The following is a 19,525-nucleotide window of genomic DNA, read 5'->3' as shown; positions in this document are numbered from 1 at the left end:
TGGAGAGACCACCACTGAGCCCCCAATAGACCCAATGCTTTCTTTCCTGTGTTCTCAGGACTCAAACCACCTGTCATGTCCCCCGCCCCAGTCTGTCCCCCAGCATTGTTAGCTTCAGCTCCTACACAGTAGGCACTCTTCCAGGCCGGCAGGTCGTGGGCGGGTGGTCTGTGAGATGGGGTATAGAGTCTGTCCCTGCCCCCTGCCTCACTCCCCTCTGCCTGGCCAGCCAAATTCTGTCTCTTTGGGCTTGGCTGGTCCCCCAGGAGGTCCCCTGAGCCTGGTGGGCCCCTGGAAGCCCAGTGTATCTTCCTCAGCTACAGTCCCTCTCTCCCTTCCTCCACCTGCAAGGGAGGATAGGGAAAGGGAAGCCGGATGCAGCTCACGGAGCTGGGCAGGTGTCCAGGCCTGCCAAGAAAAGCCTCCTTGTTTGCTTGTGTATGCTGCCAACACACCTAGGGGCAGGAGCCAGGAGGGCTGGGCAGGGTGGCAGGCTGTGGGGCTTTGGCCCTGGGTCTGCCCTGAAGGGGTAGAAGAATATGGCATCCTGGGCGTCCGGCCATCCCCACCCTCCTCATGGGCCTGTAGGCTGGAGACTCACGTATTGGAAGGGCAGGAGGATGGCTAGGAGGAATCCACTGAAGAAAAGGGTCATGAGCAGCACGAACAGCACTCCCTGGCAGGAGGTGAAGTCAAACTGTGGGGCACAGGGGACCGTCAGCACTGGGCCTCAGCAGTGTGCTGGCCAGAGGCCCCCTGCCTCGGCGCTCGACACCACAGCCCGCGCTATGCCTCTCCCAGGTGGCATCTCCAGACCTCACGTGCCCTCCCCTCAGCCCTACGGGAATCCCTGACCCATGCGCCATCCCTCAACCCACATGCCCTCTCCTCAGCCCCAAGTGCATCTTTGACCCCCCCCCCCGGACATGCCCTCCCCTGCCCACAGGCCCAGGGCTGACCTTGGTCTGGAAGCTGAAGATGGTGACGGAGAGACAGACGAGGGCCGTGATGCCCAGGCACAGCAGCACAGATGTGGTGTTGTAGTAGCTGAGGATGGGCGTGGGGTCAGTAGGGCTCCCCTCTCCCCACCCTCCTCGCAGGTCCACTCTTTTCTGGCAGAAGCTGTCCTCATGACCTGGCGACCCAACCTGTCCCATTCCCAGGACCACCCACTCCCAGCTGTCCGTGGACACTCATTAATGGGGTAAAGGGCCTAGAATAGGCCTAGTGGGGTATGCGTATGTCAGTGTCTGGGGACAGTTTACAGGTTACTGCACCGTCAGGAGTCGGGAGCTTTAAAGCATCAGTTCACTGTCCTCCATCCCTTGTTCCAACCCTACCCATCTTGCTGGGGTCTTAGAGCCACTGGCCACATCGTGCCTAAGGAGTGGTCTGTCTGCTTGAGTTCCTCCCCCCAGCCAATGGCTCCCCAGAAAGATGGGTTCTGTGTGGGGTGCTCCCTGCAGGTATGGCCAGACCCTGGCTGCATGCCTGCCTAGGACACCCTGCCCCATTTACCTGGACAGCATCCCAGTGAGATAGGCCATGGACAGGGTCTGAAAGTAGAGCAGGGTGAGGACTGCTACTCCATGTGGGTTTGGGGGCCCTGGGCACTCTCAGAGTCTAGCCAGGGCCTCCACCCCGTGCGCACGATCCTCACACTGAGACTGCTTTACTCTGTACAGGTTTCTGCTCGAGACTGAGGCCCCGCTTAACAGTGTTCCCCTGGCCGGCACGCAGGCACCTCAGGCTAGCTGTCCCTTTATCTCTTAGGCAGCCTTGTTCATCCTGTGAGAAGCCCTTACTCTTCATTATCCTAACTGACTGGAAGTCTCACACAATCTCCCCAGGACAAAAGTCCTGGCACACAATGCGGAGGGGAGAGCTTCATCCCATCCAGAAAGGGAGGGTGGAATGTTCTGGCAGAAAGAGGGGTTCAGCACCTCTGTTGCACCAGGAACCTCACATTGGCTTACCCCTAGTCTAGACTCTGGCTGCCTTTGTCCTTCCTCCATGCCCACTCAGCATCTGTCCCCCAGCTTGCCCCCGTCACTTACAAAGATGGTCAGCAGAATCAGGTTCCAAGGGAAGTATCTCCTGCAAGGTAAGCCATGGACCTCAGAGGACACTCCAGCCTGCAGGGCTCTGTCCACTCTGCGGACTCTCTCCCTTCATTCAAACCCTCTCACACCCCCATTGGCCTCTCCACCTCAGAGGCACCAAGTGAAGGGCAGCGGGCCTGGTCCACTTGACTGCCATTCGGAGAGGGAAAAGGCCCTCTCAGGGCTGCACAGGCCCCTGGGGAAAGGCAGGGCTCAGAGCAGATTTCTAAGGTCCTACTAATACTTCCACAAGTAGCCCCCAAGTCATGGCCATACCTGGGTGCAGAGCAGCAAGCCAGAGTCAGGTAAGTTACAAAGAACACAGCACTGTGTGAGAGAGACAGATGGGCAAATCAGAAGGTCTCTCCTGAGGCCTTCAATCTAGTCCCAGTTGATCCTACGCTGCCACCCCTACCCAAACTTCATCAGGCGGGATGGCAAGAGCAGAAGGAAGGGCATGGTCATCCTAGGCTAGACAATGGGAAGGATGGTAGCCTAATTCCCCAAAGAGAATTAGTTGGGTGGGACAAGCCTACTTCTAGCATATTTAATCTTGGGAGCTACAGCAAGGACCTTTGCTGGTGTCTGGGTGTTTTCTAAGGCAATCTCATTATGTAGTCCAGGCTACATAGTGATCCTCCTACTTTAGTGTCCTGATACTGCAGACTGGTATCACCCTATCTGGCTAAGAAACCTTAGTTAGAAAGTTTATCCCTCAGGGCCTGAATAGATCACTCGGTCACACACAGTGGGGAAGGTGAGAGGCCAGCAAGCGTGAGGACCCGCCTTCAGTCCCTAGAAGCCAGGTGAAAATGCTGGACACAGGCATGGTAGCATGCTCTTGGAATCCCGGCCCTTGGAGAGGCAAAGAGAGGAGGCTTTCTGGGGCTCAGCTTGATGGCCAGCCCGTCTAGCCTCATTGGGGAGCTGCAGGCCAATGAGACACTCTGTTGCAAAGGAGTTGGATGGCTCACCTGAGGATGACACCCAAAACTGGCTTCCAGCCTCCATATGCACATGTACACATGTACACCCATACCAATCCGTGGGCATACATGTGAGCACCCATAAGCATGCATTACAAAAAATTTAAAAAAGGCGCCGGGCGTTGGTGGCGCACGCCTTTAATCCCAGCACTTGGGAGGCAGAGGCAGGCGGATCTCTGTGAGTTCGAGGCCAGCCTGGTCTACAAAGTGAGTTCCAGGACAGTCTCCAAAGTTACAGAGAAACCCTGTCTTGAAAAACCAAAAAAAAAAAAAAAAAAAAAAAAAAAAAAGGGCTCATGCCAGGCATCATAGCATGGTGATGCAATCCCAGCACTCAGGAGAACAGGCCAGAGGATCAGGGATTCAGAGTCATCCTGCTCTACTAATGGAGTCTAAGGCCAGCCCATTCCATGTGAGACCTTGCTTCAAAGACAGTAGGTGAGTATAAAACAAACTAAAAACGATCATAGAATATATTTTGTGCACTGGGCATATTTTTACTTATTATTTATTTATAGTTTTTTGAGACAAAATCTCATTATGTACCTCTGACTGGCCTGGGACTTATCCACAAGCCAGGGGGGAAACAGGTTTGATTTTTGTTTTGACAGTATTAATAAATATGGACACGGTTCTTCCTTCTCCAAGGACTATGGTCTCCTTCACAGAAGAGGTCAGGCGTCTTGTCCAAGGTCATGAAGCTACCCTGTGGATGCAGGACTGAAACCTGGGTGCTCCGGGAGCAGGTAGCTGCCTTCTAACACTGCTGTTCTCATCACTACCTGCAGCCATCCTGTTAGCTACTGTTTTATTGCTCTCCCCTGCCAGGCTAGGGGCTCAGCATGGACCGGCCTGCCAGCCCCTGGCAGAGCAGGTAGTGGAATCAGTTTCTGGATTAGGTAGCCATGTCCAGTGGGAAGTGGCTAGAGGGTGGTTGACTGCTGAGAGTTTTCTAGAAAGCAATGGGCAAAGACCAGGCAATGGAAGACAGAGAATATGAGCTCCCAAGACGGCTCACCTCCCAATGCATGGCCTCCACTCTCAGAGGGCCTTCAGCATGGCCCTGAAGTCCTTTCCTTCTCCATCCCTTCAGCATCTTACCCGCCCTCCATAACAGCAATTCCAGACAGCCTCCTCCTTCCCCAAAACTCCCATGCTGCCTCACTCTCTGCTGTGTTCCAGAAAGATCTGAGATAATGAGGTGCGGCTCCTGTGGCTCCTGGCCCATCACCTGAAAACCTCACGTGGCGCTACCAGACTCCCTGTCCCTCATCCCTGCCCAGGCCAATACCCCCAACCTGGGTTTTGGGTCTCAGGCAGGCCTTCGAAAGCCGGGTGACGGCTTACTTTGACGCTCCTGGAGAGGGCCACCTCTTCTCCCATGTCAACCTCCTTGGCCTCGCCCCATCGTCACTCAGCATCCTCCCTGTTTCTAGCTCCAGCAGCTCTGCACCCTCTGTATTCTCTACACAGAGCTTCTTCTCCATCTCCTCAACCGGCCCAACAACCTGGCCTCAGCCCCACATAATGAGAGCTGGCTTGGTCGCGTCAGGGTGACCTTGTTGCGTTCAGTTGTCACTCGTTGGTTCTTACACTACCAGACTTCTCAATGCCTGGTCACTCCTATTGCTTCCCTGGTTCCACAATGACACACTTTTGGGCTCCTCCCTTCCTGGCCACTCTTCCTTAGTCCCTTTTAGGGAGCCTCTGAAGGAGCTGTTTTCTTCAAGGGAGACTTCTCCCATCCCACTCTCCCTCGGCAGGCTCCCTCACACGAAGGATGAACCCGTACTTTAGGATGGGTTTCCGCTTTGCCTTCTCAGCACTCACGCTAGGCAGCCACATAGATGTTCCAGGCAACAGTAGCTTTTTAGACGTGAGCCAGACTAGATGGCACAGAGCTGAGCTCTGCATTCACTCTGCTCCTGAACCACCACTGCTGAGGGCATCATGCAACCGTCAGGCCACCCAGCCAGAGGCCTCAGCATCATTCTTGGTGTTCGCCCTGCCACACCCAATTAATCACCTGGATCTGTTCACCCTCCCACTGAGGTCTCACTCTTCCCTCCGTCTCTGCCACCTCCCTTTGAAGTTGGGTCACCTCTTTCTCTTCTCTCTCCTGCAGCCCAACCTTCCACCCTCCACGCTATGCTGATCACTACATTTCCCCAGGAGACTTGGCGATGTGCAGCCCAGTCCACTCACCACTGACTCTGCTGTCACCACACCTGGTCCCCCCTCCCCTCTTCTCGTCACAACCCGTTCTGCACTCTCAAAACATGCCTCCCACTCTGCTGACAGGACAGAGACTCTGCTGTCCACCTTGCTTCCTCCATAGCATAGACACAGCTCTGACTGCAGCCTGCACCCCTGCCTCAGCCAGCTCAGCTCACAGGGCCCCACCCTTGTAGCACCTGGAGGCCAGTTTGAGACTTGCTTCCTTTTCCTGCCATCTAACCTGGAGCCTGACACCCAGTAGGCATCTTCTGGATGAAATGGAAAAGACAAACAGAAGCAATAACAAAACGGGCAGGGCAGGAATGTAAGCTTATGACCTGGAGGTTCCGATGCCAGCTGTGCACACTCTGCACATGTGGGACAGCAGAACCCTCCTATCCCTGGGGAAAGGTACCCTGCTTCTTATGGTCTCACTTGAGTCATTGCTCAGTCACTATGACAATAACAGAACACTTAGTTCTGTGTCTCCTGGCACTCTGGCCAAACTGGAAGCTTCCTGGGGGCAAGGGTCTCATGTCCTTCTCTGTGGGCTCCCTCGTTCCTTAGCCCTGAAGGTAGGCATCAGAAGGAAGGGCAGATACTCAGGATTCCAAGACCACGGTGCAGCTTTGGAGTCCGTTACTGGAAGCCCCGTCCCGTGCCTACTATGAGTCTATGGCCACGGACAAGGGCTTAATAGCCAGTCCTAGCCCGTGCTTTGCAGAACAGGAAGACTGCTCACCAGACCTGGTGGGAGGGTGCTGCACTTGGTACAGTCTGGCACCAGGCTGGACTTGTGGATGGGAGCTGCTCACTGTCACTAGAGGCTGGTGCCAGCTTTCCCGAGCTACCCCAGCCCCAGCCCTAGCCTCACACTTCCCCTCTGCCTGCTCTTCTCTCATCGCTCTGCTCTGCCACAGACACCATGCTCAGTGGGAGCCAGCAGACAATAAGGCAAGAACCCAGCGGAGAGAGATGACGGGGACCTTGAGAAAGCCAGAGCTGTTGGGGCAGAAGGCGGGCTGGGGTTGTGTGAGTGAGAACAGTCTGGTTTCATGTTGAAGCCTCAGCCCCAAGGCCTGGGCCAGTCTGTTTAGTGTCAGGATGGAGACTGAGACTCAGGTGAAGACCAGGGACAAAAGCCTTCCGCAGCTGACTTGCCCTCGCAGCCAGGGCTAGGGCCAGCAGACCACAGTGGGCAAGCATGTGGTTGTTAAGCAGTTCTAGCTTTCTGCCTGGTTCTGATGCCCTGGAATCAGCTCCTCTCTGCCTCAATTTCCTGGTCTGTGAAATGGAGATTGTAACAGCACCTGCTCTGCGGGGTTATTAAAAGCAGGGTTGAGAACCATACGTCAAACACTTGGCATGGTGCCGCATGCATAGAAAACGGCTGTTTTATTCTCTGTTACGAATGCTGTTCCAACAGGAGGAGACAAACAAGGGAGCCCTCGGGGAGCATTTGAGATGTTGGAGGTGAGGAGGTGAGACCTGACAGGATGTAGGGGCAGGATAGGGAGAGCAGATTCCTCAGATAGGCCTTCTGCAGGAAGAGGAGGCATGCCGGTGGGGGAATGCCAGCAACATCCGTGCTTTGTTGCATCCCTGGAGAGCACAGCTCATGCCCACCCCCACCGCTCTCCACCTGCTCCACCTCAGAACATCACTGTTTTCCACTTGAACTTCACCATTCTAAGGCCAGATGCTCCCTCCCTCCCCCCACTCCCTCTTAGCATGGAACAACGTACAATGTGCTCCGAGTTGTTCCTGCCACTACACACCAAGGACATGGAGTTCCACAGACTGTCATAGAAGAGGGGTCTAGGATACCATCCCCAAGGTCTCGGGGTAGGGGTGTGCTGAGCCTACCAGACAGCGCTGACGTGCTAGCAGCCATGCCAACCTGCTGTGTGTGCTGGCCAAGGTGGCAGTCCCTGGGGCCTCATTAGCCGTGCACACGGTGCCTCCCAACTCCTCAGGACTAAGCTCTCCCTCTGGGAAGCCAACTGCCCCTCTGTCTTGTGCCCTAGGAAAGTCTTCACCTCTAGAATCCTGGGACATTTCCTCACTGTTAGTCAATGGCTCACTTGTGCCAACACCAAGCCCGATTCCAAGACCACTCTAGGCTCCGGTGGCTGAGCCCAGCTCTGCACACGGTCCCTATGGAAGAGCAGGCTGGGCCATCAGTGTGCACACCCCTCCGCCAGGGTCTCTCTTGACACTTGGCCCTCAAGGGCCCCACTGCTCTTTAAGAAGGCCTTTTCTCTGTCTGTCCGTCTAGACCTTAACGCAGGGAACGCACCTCAGTGTCTCACTCCCAAGCTTTCGGCTTCAGCCACTCCTCTCACAGCCCTGGTCCATCCCGCGAATCGCCGCCCCCCACACCTCTCACAGCTCCTGTGTAAACTCCTTTGCGTACATCACACACCCATTACCTTCCCCTACAGGTAGTGGCCTCCTGCCCAGCAGCCTCAATACCCTGGATGCCAATGGGGACTGTGTAAAAAAGCAATTTTCTGAGTCTAGGATGGTTCTGGTCTGGAAATATCCAAAATTATTTCTTAATTACAAGGAAGGAGGGTCCGAGTCACCTAAACAACCTCCAGCAGGTCGCCTGTGATGCTCCTTAAAGAGTGTAGGACTAGTAGAAGCCAAGTGGCTGAGGGCGGAAGGGAGACTGCCAAGCAGAGGGATTAAGAGCACAAGTCTTAACTTGAACCCAGCTCCACCACTGACTAGCTGTGTGACCTTGGGCAAATTACCCAACCTCTCTGAGCCTTAAGGTTTTCTGAGGTAATCATATTCAGTAGATTTGAGAATCAAATGCAATACTGTACATCCAACACACAAAACAATGCCCAGCCCTTAATTAGGCACTCTTTAAGTGGTAGCTCTTATGATTAATAATTTCATAAGCATTAATAACAATGTTAATAAGAGCTGCAATGTTATCATTACAGAAGGCCAAAGTGTCCCAGCCCCTTCCCTCATGGGGTCAACTTACTGGCTGTCTCCATCCCGGGCCCTAGTCCCACCCTTGCCAACCTGTGTAGGAATTGTCATCCCCCCTTTCCAGTTGTCCTGTCAGATCTGGCCATGCTAGGGATCTTTGAGGTCCTCCCCGTGGGGTGTGGGAATGTTGTGGTTTGGACTCATAGATGTAGCACAGCATCTCTAGGAAGGGGTCTCCAGGGGCATACTCACTAGGATGCCCAGTACCAGCCTGGGTTGGCCTGGACGTAGTCCTTCACGGCATCACTGTAGAAAAAGGCAGAGTCAGAGGTTGCCCCAGGTCTCCTTGTGCTCAATGTTTGCACCTGGCCCACGTGGACTCAGAGGCAGGAGGGGAGACCGGGCTCCGGCCAGCCAGGCTGGGACCTAGAGGAGCCTGGAGGGCCCACCCGACACTGTTTGGGGGCTCGCACACATGGTGTACACCCAGTGTTCTTCCCCAGTGTTAGGGACTCACTGCCCCTCATCTATCCAGGCGGACACCTCAAGAGTGGTTTGATGGAGTCCCCCTGCCCTAAGTCTGGCCACAGTCCTCCTGGAAGATGCCAATCCACTTTGCCAACTCACCAAAAGGTAAAGAGAGCCACAACAGCCAACGTCACCAACAGCTGGACCAACAGGATGGCATAGACCTGAGGGAAGGGATGGTCAGTGGGGGAGCCCTGAGCCCCAGCAAGGCTCCAAGAGACCCCAGGTCCCTGGGACTCATCTGAAGCTAGACCTACCTATTGGACACTTTCACCCTGGGCAGGCTGAGATAAGCGGAGGGACAAAAAAGCCACCAGACCTCAGGTGGAGCAGCCCAAGGAGCTCAGGGGACATAGAACGAGGGCCCAGAGTAAAACCTTGGAAGCACATGCCAGGAGGAGCCATGAGCCGGGATGGCAGGAGAAAGGGAAAGGACCTCCTTCAGACAGAGGCTGGGCTAAGGCCCTCCCAGGAGTCCATCACAGGGTCCCAAACCATTCACCCCCACCCCATCCCGGCAGCCCAGAGCCTGGGAGAGGGAGTCACCTTTCTGATGAAGAGCCGGCGAACTTTCTGGTCATCCCAGCTGTAGGTGGTGAAGAGCTCATGGTTTCCTGTGGGGAAACCACCTTTGTAGCTGGAGCTGCTGCCTGGGTGGAGGCTGTGTGAGTTCCCTGCCAGCCCATCTCATGTCGGTCTGGCTCTCAAGTCTATCTCTCCAGCCCCGTGGCCAACTATCCCCTGTGGCCCCCATCCTGCCCACCCCTCAGCTGTTCCTGATTACTTCTTGCTCTCCCTTCTCTGACCCAGCAATGAGCTATCTCCCGTCCTTTCCCTCTACGATAGCTGGGGCTCTGGGAGACCGAGTTTCACCATACAAATGTCCCCTTCCCTCTTGTGTCCCCTCCCTGGACACCCCAGCTCCTGTGCATCAGCAAGGGCCAGCCAGTTCTGTCCAGTGTCCTGTCTGCCTCTGGCTGCTCTAAGGCCCGTGGGTGGAGGAGCTGGGCTTGCAAACCAGGGCCGCTGGAGGCAAAAGTGCAGTGGGCGGGGCCCAGGCCTGGCCCCAAAGCTCTGGCTTTTGCAGGACTGAGGACCCCATAGGCAAAGAGACCCACAGGTGGATCTGCCAGTCTGTGGGACAAGCTGTGTGACCAGAGCACATCACCACCTTCTCTGAGTCTCCTGGTGTGGACCACGGGCCACTTCACAGGGACCAAATGAGATAAAACGGAAAGTCTGCATGCTCTGTGCCTGGTGGGGACCACATCGCCTCTGCCCTTGTGTCCCTCCTTAGGGCCACTCTCAAGTCCTGGAACATATCTGCTCGTGTCCCCTCTACTGGCCCCATCAGGTCTGGCTATCTTTCCCTTTGCCCCAGCAACAGCTTCTGCCTTGGTCTCTCGGCAATGATGACCATGCCACTACCCTGTTGGAGCTCTTCAATGACTCTTCTCCTGCTCATCTTCAGGTTCAAGTTCTTTTTTTTTTTTTCTCTTGAGACATGGTCTCAAGCAGACCAGGCTGGTCTTGCGCTCACTATGTGGCTGACAATGACCTTGGACTTCTAATTCTCCCATTTCCACCTCCTGAGTGCTAGGTATAGACATATAACACCACACTGGGCATGTTTAAGTTCTTTTAACGATGCCAGGGTGAGTGGAGTCCTCCAGCCACATGTCACCATGAACAGTCCTCCCTGCTACTTTCTCAGCCCGGCTACAATGTCAGTTACCTGCCCTGGACTCTGCCCACTTAGTGCTTTCTGAGGAACATTTATTGCTTTGTCTCTTCACATGCTAACTCACAACTCTTCAGAGCTCTGCATAGATACAGAAAAATTTCCCTGACTGGCTGGCCAGACATGAGTCACCAACCTCTTCACCAATACTGACAGTTCTGGGATTGCAGCGGTAGCACCTTGGCTGTCTGGCTGAGCTGCCTGCAAGGACTTAGCCACTGGCTGTGAGGAGACACCCGTAAGCCCTCAGCCCCATGCCGCTGAGATGGGCTAGCCAGGGGGACTGGCTGGCTCTTGAGGATTCTTGGTCAAGGAGCTGGAGTGTCTGGGGAGGGGAACAGGGACACAAGAGGGAAAGGGCGTTTGGATGATGGAGCTTGGTTCCGCAGAGCACCCACCATTGGGGAGGGAGAAGGGAGGGGATGGCTCATTGCTGGGGTCAGAGCAGGGAGAGCAAGCAGGGACCGGGAAGACGGATGTGGGGTGGGCCAAAGAGGGTATTTGACAGCGTGGCCGGAGAAAGACTTCAGAAGCCTCGACAGCCTGATAAGTAGGGCAGGGAGCTACCCAGCTCTCTGTCACTGGGGGCACTTGAGGCACGGTGGCAGGCATCCATTGACAGTCGCCTCAGAGAGGACAGACTCTGTGTCCCCCGGAAGAGCTCATGTCTGACATTTTCCAGGCTACACTAAGAAATGCCTCCCTTCCATAGCTCCTTAGCTATTTCTTAAATAAGTGTCCATCCCAGCAACCAGGGCAGGAGAAATGAGAGGGTATGGAACTTCCCGCCACACCTCCATTGACCTTCGAGTATGTCACATTGGAGTAAGGCTGCTGGGCTCCTGACCGAGCGGTATTTTTGGAAGAGGCATGAACCATGGTGACCACTTGCTCCTTACGAGCAGGGGCTCTGTGAGCAGAGGCTTGGCCAGGGGCATTGTCCTCAGATCCCTTCTAGAACTTTGCAGGCAGCCGGAGTGTCACAGTGGGGGAGGGGCAGGAGAGGAGCAGCAGACAAACCCTGAAAGGTCTGAATACCAAATTAAAAAATGTTATTTGCTATTGTATGCAAACGTGTGTGTGACTGCATATGCACACATGTGTGCGTGTGTTTCTAATTTGGGTGCATGCATGCTATGAAGCACACGTGGAGGTCAGAGGTCAACTCTCAGGAGTCAGTTCTCTCCTGCCATCTGCCCTGGAATCCTGGGATGGAACTGAGGTCGTCAGTTTTTGTGGCAAGGTGCATTTACCCACTGAACCATCTCACCAGCTTGGGGCTCGGGAGTTAGAGGGTCCTCTTCACAGCCAGTGACAAAGTCCTTCAGGCTGCTCAGCCAGACAGCCAAGGTGCTACCGATGGGATCCCGGAACTGTCACTACTGGTGAAGATGTTGGTTCCTATGTCTGGCCAGCCATCCCACATACCTACCCCACACCGTGCTGTCCCTGCAAAACCTCCTACCCAGCACCCAGCACTTCTACCCCATTGCCAAGAGACTTACTAGGGTCCACATAGGCCCAGCTTGGATGGAGAGGCACAGCCGTTGGGGCCTGGGGGAAGACCCCTGCCTTCAGCCCATCTCCAGAGGTGGCCTCCTCATAGGAGGGCGGTGCTGACGGCACTGCTGGAGCCTCCTTTTTCTCGCCGTTTGTCTGCTGCTGCCCCTCACTCCCGGGGGCCTTGTTAGCCACAGAGAGCTGTAGAGGAGAGGCAGAGAGAGACCATACAGGTGTTATGGTTACCAGGGACAGCCCTGGATTCCTGGAATCTGCCTCAGTGCTCTTGTAACCTGTGCTAGGGAGTGGGACAGACAAGACCCACACCCCACACCCCCGGGTTCAGAGCCCACAGAACCAAGCTTGGAGGGGTGGGGCCAGCCAAGAAAAAGATAGATAAGACAGGAAGCAGAAAATTCACAAGGGTGCCTGTGGAGGTCCTAGGACCACCTAGGGAAGGAACCGGGGCCCCTATGATTCTACAGTTGCCCTGTGCTTCAGGGAATGTCCTGACACATAGGAAACCTGTTATTGAACAAAAACATTCTCCCATTTTATTGTCAGCTTGCTTACTGTATTCAACTAATTTTATTTTACATCATCATTATTTTGATGTTTGTTTGTTTGTTTGTTTTTGAGACAGGGTCTCCCTATGAAGCCCTGGTTGTCCTGGAACTCACCCTGTAAACCAGGCTGGCCTCCAATTCATTGAGATCCACCTGTTTCTACCTCCTGAGCACTGGACAGCACCATGCCCAGCTAGTCAGCCAATTTTAAAAACATGGAAAGCCAGGATCAGATAGAAAGAGCGACATCCAAACTCTCAGGTGCTACAAGTGGCCCCTGGGGCTACAGGGCTCAGGCTCAATCCCTGGGGACGGGCTGCTTTCTGCTGGGCTAGAAAAGCTGGAGGGTAGCATGGGGAGAGCCTGTGGGGCAGAGGGAGAGCAGGTCCCACAGAAACAGCCCTTCCCATCCAGCACAGAACAACGGAGTGCCGTCCTCGCTGGAGGGGCTGAAGAAGACTTCTGCTTTAGGCTCTTCCTTCCCGTGATACAAGGAACCGAGCAAGACCCAGGGGGAACTGTGCTCAGGGCAGACTAGGAACTCCAGTCCAGTTACACTCACATTTGCCCCCTGGCCACAACAGACATGGTAGCTTGGTGAGATGATGCCATCTGTAAGGGTCAGGGACAGAGGGTGTGAAGACAGAGTCACCAAAGAAAGGCCTGGCCTCAGAAAGCACCACTTCTGTCTGGCTGCAGAGGTCTCTGCTGCAGCTCAGGGACTGCTGAGGTAGATGGGTGGCCTTGCAAGGAGACAACCGGGGAGGCACCTGACTTCGGTCCCTCTGCTGCCCACTGGACTTCCGGAGGCTCGCAGCGCTCCAGCTCCTGAATATCCTGTGGCGGTTCTGGGAGCAAGGGGCTGAGGAACAGGGGCATCTGTATCCCCAGATCAGAAAACAGAGCTGGTCCCTGACTGGTAGGGTCGGGTGGGGATGAAAGGGGGGCTCCCCTTCCCATGCTCAGCTCAGTGTCTCCTGCCTCCTGGAGTGGGACCTGGAGCCCAGGCTCCCTGACTCCCTCCATTATATAGACTGAAAGGGGCACAAAGGAAGCCGCCTTAGCCTCTACCCCTCCATTTAGCCCCCCAGAACCTCCGGGGCCACCGCCTCTCTCAGAAGGATTTCAAAAGTGACATCTGACCAATGGCAGCAAGTGGCATCACCCAATGACATCATTTTGAGGCCTCTGAGAAACTTGAACACAGGAGGGTCTGCGGGTTTGGGGAGATATACCATTAGCTCTGAGGCTGGTATAGAAAAAGAAGGGTGTAGGGGACAGCCTTCTTTGGTTTTCCCTGACCAATCCTTAGTACCTCGAAACAGAGGGCTATAGACCCTCCCCCTATGCACTAGGCCCTAGTGGTTGTGTAATTCCACAGGCTGTTGATGTTACGTAAGCTGCCTGCACTACCCAAGTGTCTGCTCAGCCCTCCACCCCCCCCACCGTAATTCAGACCTAAAATTGGAGTATGTGTGTACATGTGTGTGTGTGTGTGTGTGTGGTGTGTATGTGCGTGTGTGCATGTGTAGGGGCATGGGGAGGATACATTTTTATTCTATCTAGTCCCCATGTCTGACCAAAACAAACAAAAATCAGAGCACCCTGCTGCAGGGTTGCCATAGTAACTCCCAACCATAGGGGATGTATACTGATACCCAGAGTGGAATAATGAAGGGGGTGGGGAGGTGATGTTGAAGGGGGTGAAAGATGACCCTAAAGAAGTGGTCCAGCACTGAAGGCACACACACAGGCATTGTCCCTCAACTTGCGTTCTCTCTCTCTCTCTCTCTCTCTCTCTCTCTCTCTCTCTCTCTCTCTCTCTCTCTCTCTCTCTCTCTCTCTCTCTCCTCTCCTCTCCCTCCCCAAGTCTGCTCCTAACAGGGCCTAGTGCAACTGTCAAAGGTTTGTGATGCCACAGCAAGGGATGGGAGACAGAAGAGGAGAACCTCGGGGCTGGGAAAAGTCCTAGGCCCATTCCTTGAAATGGGCTGTTTGGTCCTCTGGCATCAGCAAACACCACAAGGACCGTTTGCACCGGAGCTAGGAGGGATGCTAAAAGTGATCCAGAAAGCTCTCTCGGAATGGCAGGGAGGCAGGGGTCCAGAGAGCAGAGGATGGTACAGGCGGAGGGGACATGCCCCTACCTTTCCCTGGGTCATGGTGTCTTCTCTCAAGGAAGGGGTTCCTGAAGTAGGGGTGGCCGCTTGGGTCACTGCCGCCTGCCTGCGTCTCTTCCTTCCTCCGCGTGGATTCTAGCACCATCCACTGCAGCCGGGCCAGGCTTACCGGAGCATACCATCCGCACACAGGGGGAGGGGGAGGGCCTGGGAGGATGCTGCCGCAGACGCAGGAGACTGCAGACTTGAGATCCCAGGCAAGACATATGGCTTTCACCTCCTTTGCTCCTCCCACACACTTCAGCCTCCCAGGGGGCCGGGGATCATTGCACTGTGCAGCGGCAGGTGGATGGATGGATCCGTGGGGGTGGGAGGAGGCACCAGGCCTCCCGACACCCGACCGGCTGATGCTGATGCGGTCTGCCAGTTCACAGAGCTAGTAAAGGGCCTCATCTCAGAGCAAGCAGCCACCAGCCTCGGCCTTGCTCCCCCTCCCTGTCTGGGTGGCCTGGATTTGTCTCCATCTTCAGCATTCCTTTCGTTATCTATCTCATCGTTCCCGCAGAGTGAGAAAGTTTAGATGACTTGTCTACTCAGCCTCCTCCAGGGCCCCCGGGCCTGGGCCAGCTCCCTGCCATCTCCCCCTGTGCTGATTTCCCCCACCCCTCGTTTCACAGGCGTGTCTGGGAGGATGCAGTTTCTATTTCAACGTCGAGACAGGTATTTCTGGAGACATGGCTAACTCTGTACCAAAGCCTCTCCCTGCACTACCCTGTCTGTGACTTCCCTCAGCCTCCATCACTCCAACTCTCCCCTCCCCCCATTCCAGAACCCCCTTCTTCAGCCTTGCCCCCTGGGCTCAGTCAACACCAAGTCCTACTAGTTTCCCCCATGCTCCTGTGGAATTCACAATCTCAAGTGTTGGATCAAGCCCCAATTTAGTCACCTATTGGCTGTGTGACCCTGGCAAGGTCTTTACCCTCTCTGAGCTGCAGTACGTCCCTATGAAAAGGAGGCTAAATGCAGGACTCTGTCCTCCGTTGATTGCAGACCCTAGGGTAACGTGGGAGAGCACACTGAACACAGGGCGCTCTGCCAGGGTGGGAGTTGTGAGAAACTGAGGAATCATAGGCTACAACGGCTCCTGTCTCCCAGAGCCCCAGGACTGGCACTGAGAGCAGGGTTCTTGGAGGGTCGGAATCTCCTAGGAGGTGGGATATAAATCTTGGAGAGTAGCAGTGGCCGGTTGCTTTCTGTCCCCTCTCTGTCATCTTGTCCCCGGCTCCCAGCACTGCAAGCTGAGCCAGCCCCCTCCCTCTCAGCACTTTAATTCCTGCTTCCCTTGTTACATAGTTTCTGAGCACCTATTGCAGCTGCTGTCTGTGCACCGTGCGATTCCTTGTCTCGGCATTAATCCTACTGTAGCAGGGGTTTTTCATTTGTTTGTTTTGAGTTGCAGGTGTGAAATGCACTCCGTGGATTGTTGCTTTTAGTGTTTCTCAGACATCCGGCAGGATGCAGAGCCTGGTGGCAGGATGCAGAGCCTGGCTTCATGCAGGCCTTTCTCTGTCCTATCTGTGCATCCCACCCGCTCTTCATCCTCCATGCACACTGCTTCAGTCGTGCAGGCCGAGCTCTTCTCTGATCACACCAAACGAACTGAGCTCAGGCCTTTGCACTGGCCGGGCCGGCTGCCCAGGGCACAGTGAGGCTCCATTCTTCACTTGCGACCCATCTTATAGTCACAATGCCCCACCAGGCACACTGGACTGTCCCTTTATGTTTGATCCATACTTTTCCCAGTGACAACGAGCGCCTCAGATTTACATTGTTTTGCTTAGTTTTCCCTCCTCCGCCTCCCACTAGAATATCATTTACAGAGGGGAGTAATTTGGGGATGTTTTATGTTTCTGTGCCCCTGAGGGTTAAAACAGTGTGTGGCACAGATATAAGATGTGAACATTTGGGAACGAAAGTCAAGCGTTCCAAGAATACTCAAATGAACCAGGAATGTTATGAAAACACCTTGTATTCCTCTGATGTTTTGGCATCACCAGTACAAGTGACACTGGCGTTGTGACACTGGCATAGGCCAGACACAGATCCTGCATGCACACAAGACAAGCAAGGCCCCTCCCAGAGTCCCAGTTTCCTCACTATTTAAAAATGGGTGGAGCGATAGCATTGATCTCAGTGGTCCACGCATGGAAACTAGTGTCTAGGAAAAGCAGGGAACAGCCTGATGGATGAGTGTTCTTATGCTTGTTGGAGGTGGGAATGTAGGGAGGATTTCAAGGTTTTTGAGTTAGGTAATGACATGTTCAAAGACAGGCTTCACAAAGATGAAACTGGGTTCATGGTTTTTATTGTTAGAGGTTGTCTTCTTCAAGGAAGGGAGCAGGTTTGGTCTGAATGTGGCGGGAGGGAGGAGGGGAAAGATGAGGGTGCAGGGGTGGTCTGCAGACATTGTGATGGCTTTGGTGGCAGGCTCAGCACCTAGGGACTAGAGCAGCCTTCTGGCCTGGGTAAGGTACACTTGTTTGGTCTTCATTTTCCTCCTTTGTGCACGGAAGACTGTGAGAACTAGGCAAGTTAGGATTGGTATCGCTACCTGGGGGAACAGCCTCTAGCAGCAGAGGGCTCAAAAAGGATCCATGGCTTTGGAGTGCATGCTAAGGCTTTTCTATCTGAGGGGTCAGGACAAAAGACACTCATGTGCTCTCTTGATGGTTTCCTTGTTTATTCCTCTCATCTTTCCATGTTCTTTCCGTGTTCTTTCTACTCTATAGTTTTTTTCTACAGCTTATATACCCAGTGAAGTTTTTCAGACAATATAGGAATTACAATGTGGTTACATTCTGTTTTTCCAACAAATACAAATACAAAACAAATGGTAAAAATAGCATGTTTTCTGCCGGGCGGTGGTGGCGCACGCCTTTAATCCCAGCACTCGGGAGGCAGAGGCAGGCGGATCTCTGAGTTCGAGGCCAGGCTGGACCGACAACCTCCAAAACAATACAGAGAAACCCTGTCTCGTAAAAAAAAAAATAGCATGTTTTCCATATCCCTTACATGATTAAATATTTTACATATCACAGGTGAAAAATAAATTGTCTCAAGAACCTGCGTACATTCATACCCAAGCAACTTGTTATAGATTAACCATGTGGGCAAGCAAGGTATTCATTTCAATCAGGTCTTTTACTGGCAAGCTGCATTTTGCAGTTAAAAAGAACCAATCACTTTATTACTTATCTTGAAGGTGATCTTAGAAGGAATCTTAAAGGAATCACAAACCTAACATTTCTATATAAGAAAGAATCAGTCAGCTCTATTTAAATCTTTAGTGTACATACCCACTCATCAATAGTTTCTTTATGTCAGGAGACTGAGGGCAGAAATGGGTGTAAGGAATTAATCCTCACCTTTTGTCATCAACCAATCCTAACAAGAAAGGTGTGTCAGCTAGTAACAATTGGGCTGCTTTGTTCGTGTTCCCTGACTTTAAGGAGTCCCTAACTCAACTATGTGCCTTTCTAGAACTTTAGATTGTCTTCTTGGGTTTTTCACCTCAAAGTTTTTGACAGAAACATCTTAGTCTAGCTTTAAGTTATTTTCAAAGCTTTGTTTCAGCTAGGATACACTCTGAAACCTGAGAACACATCTCCCAACATTTAGATTAAAAGAATTTAAATTAGCTGGGCTGCTAGAACTCATTTTTCTTAATCATTAACCTAAGCCACAGGCTATGTGGCTCCTCAGTAGAAATTCATGTGTTCTAGCTGTGTGACACTTTGCTGCAAATATTTTTATCATCAAAACTCTATTTAAACTAGCATTATCATTATCAGTTAGACAGTCCAGCTTAGGGAGGAATCGTCTTCATAATAATCCTCAGGTAAAAATGCCCAGTAGAATGGGATGTTCACACGAGATAAACACACTACATTATAGGCAGCAGGGATCTGCTCACACCCATTCACACCACACCAGATACCAGGGAAAGATGACAGCAGCAAATGTGTAAAGGCACCTCAGAAGCGAAAGACGTTCTGGGGTCTGTGGTCTCAGGACCTTACCTGTCTGAGATTGACCCATCAGAGAGTTTACTCCTGGTGGGCTGACAACTTGAACTTTCATTGCCATCGGCTGTGTTTCTGACTGGCAGATTGGCAAAGCACTTGGTTAGGATGCAGCCACGTATCTAACAAATTCCCTGTAAGGGTTGAGAGGTGGAAAGCAAGTTTTCTAAGACCAGAAAGAGCCTGAACAGGGTTCTTAGGACTCGGGAAGAGGCTGGGTATAAAAGAGGGGACATCTGTGGGACGGAGACCTGGAGGTGGAGGACTGGGCCATGGTTAGCTGGGAGGAGCTGTGCTCCGTGGACCTACAGACTGCCAACTGGAGCCTCACAGAGGCGGGAGAGTGGTCCTGGCAGGACCGCCTCCTGTGCAGCCTGGGAGATGCCATGCACGGTGTGTGCCACCGCTTCCTGCCCTGAAGCCCATTCTTGGGGCCTCAGACTAGGCTCTAAGAGTCTAGACTCTGGCTGAACAGTGAATGATAACCAAACCTCGGAGGACATCCTTGGAGAGAGAGGGCAAGGAGGGAAGAGGGGTGAGCAGGCAGAGGCATCAGCTGAGACAGGAGAGGGGAGGCAGTGGCAGGCAGTTCCCTCCCCCAACCCCTGCAGCAGGCTAGGTGAGACAGGACAGGTGTGTGCTGGGCCCCTCTGGGGGCAGGAGGTGTGAGCCTCCCACTTCCTCTCCCCTCTTTTCAGTTCCACACCATGGCGGCCCAGCCCAGCTCGCTTTCT

General features: G+C 53.6%; 1 protein-coding gene across 3 annotated transcripts in view; it reads right to left on the bottom strand.

Annotated features, from left to right (window-relative positions):
• The window catches only part of Faim2 (Fas apoptotic inhibitory molecule 2), a 30,169-nt gene extending 15,153 nt beyond the window's left edge, over positions 1-15,016 (bottom strand). The window contains exons 1-10 of one of the 3 annotated variants that reach the window (XM_005067225.4): positions 14,737-14,994; positions 12,029-12,224; positions 9,329-9,396; positions 8,882-8,946; positions 8,507-8,560; positions 2,379-2,429; positions 2,058-2,097; positions 1,519-1,556; positions 960-1,047; positions 602-697 (exon numbers count right to left, since the gene is read on the bottom strand). In XM_005067225.4, the coding sequence (XP_005067282.1) occupies positions 602-697; positions 960-1,047; positions 1,519-1,556; positions 2,058-2,097; positions 2,379-2,429; positions 8,507-8,560; positions 8,882-8,946; positions 9,329-9,396; positions 12,029-12,224; positions 14,737-14,751 (711 nt within the window). In that variant the 5' untranslated portion in view covers positions 14,752-14,994. Of the gene's footprint in view, positions 1-601; positions 698-959; positions 1,048-1,518; positions 1,557-2,057; positions 2,098-2,378; positions 2,430-8,506; positions 8,561-8,881; positions 8,947-9,328; positions 9,397-11,317; positions 11,434-12,028; positions 12,225-14,736 lie in introns of those variants that run through there. The other 2 variants (XM_040753835.1, XM_013111252.3) reach the window with 2 other exon arrangements.
• Between the last annotated feature and the right edge of the window lie 4,509 nt (positions 15,017-19,525).

The sequence above is a fragment of the Mesocricetus auratus genome, unplaced genomic scaffold, assembly GCF_017639785.1.
Source record: "Mesocricetus auratus isolate SY011 unplaced genomic scaffold, BCM_Maur_2.0 Super-Scaffold_100010, whole genome shotgun sequence".
NCBI lineage: Eukaryota > Metazoa > Chordata > Mammalia > Rodentia > Cricetidae > Mesocricetus > Mesocricetus auratus.
The sequence above is the reverse complement of the archived record's forward strand: the minus strand, read 5'-3'. Positions and strand labels throughout refer to the sequence as shown.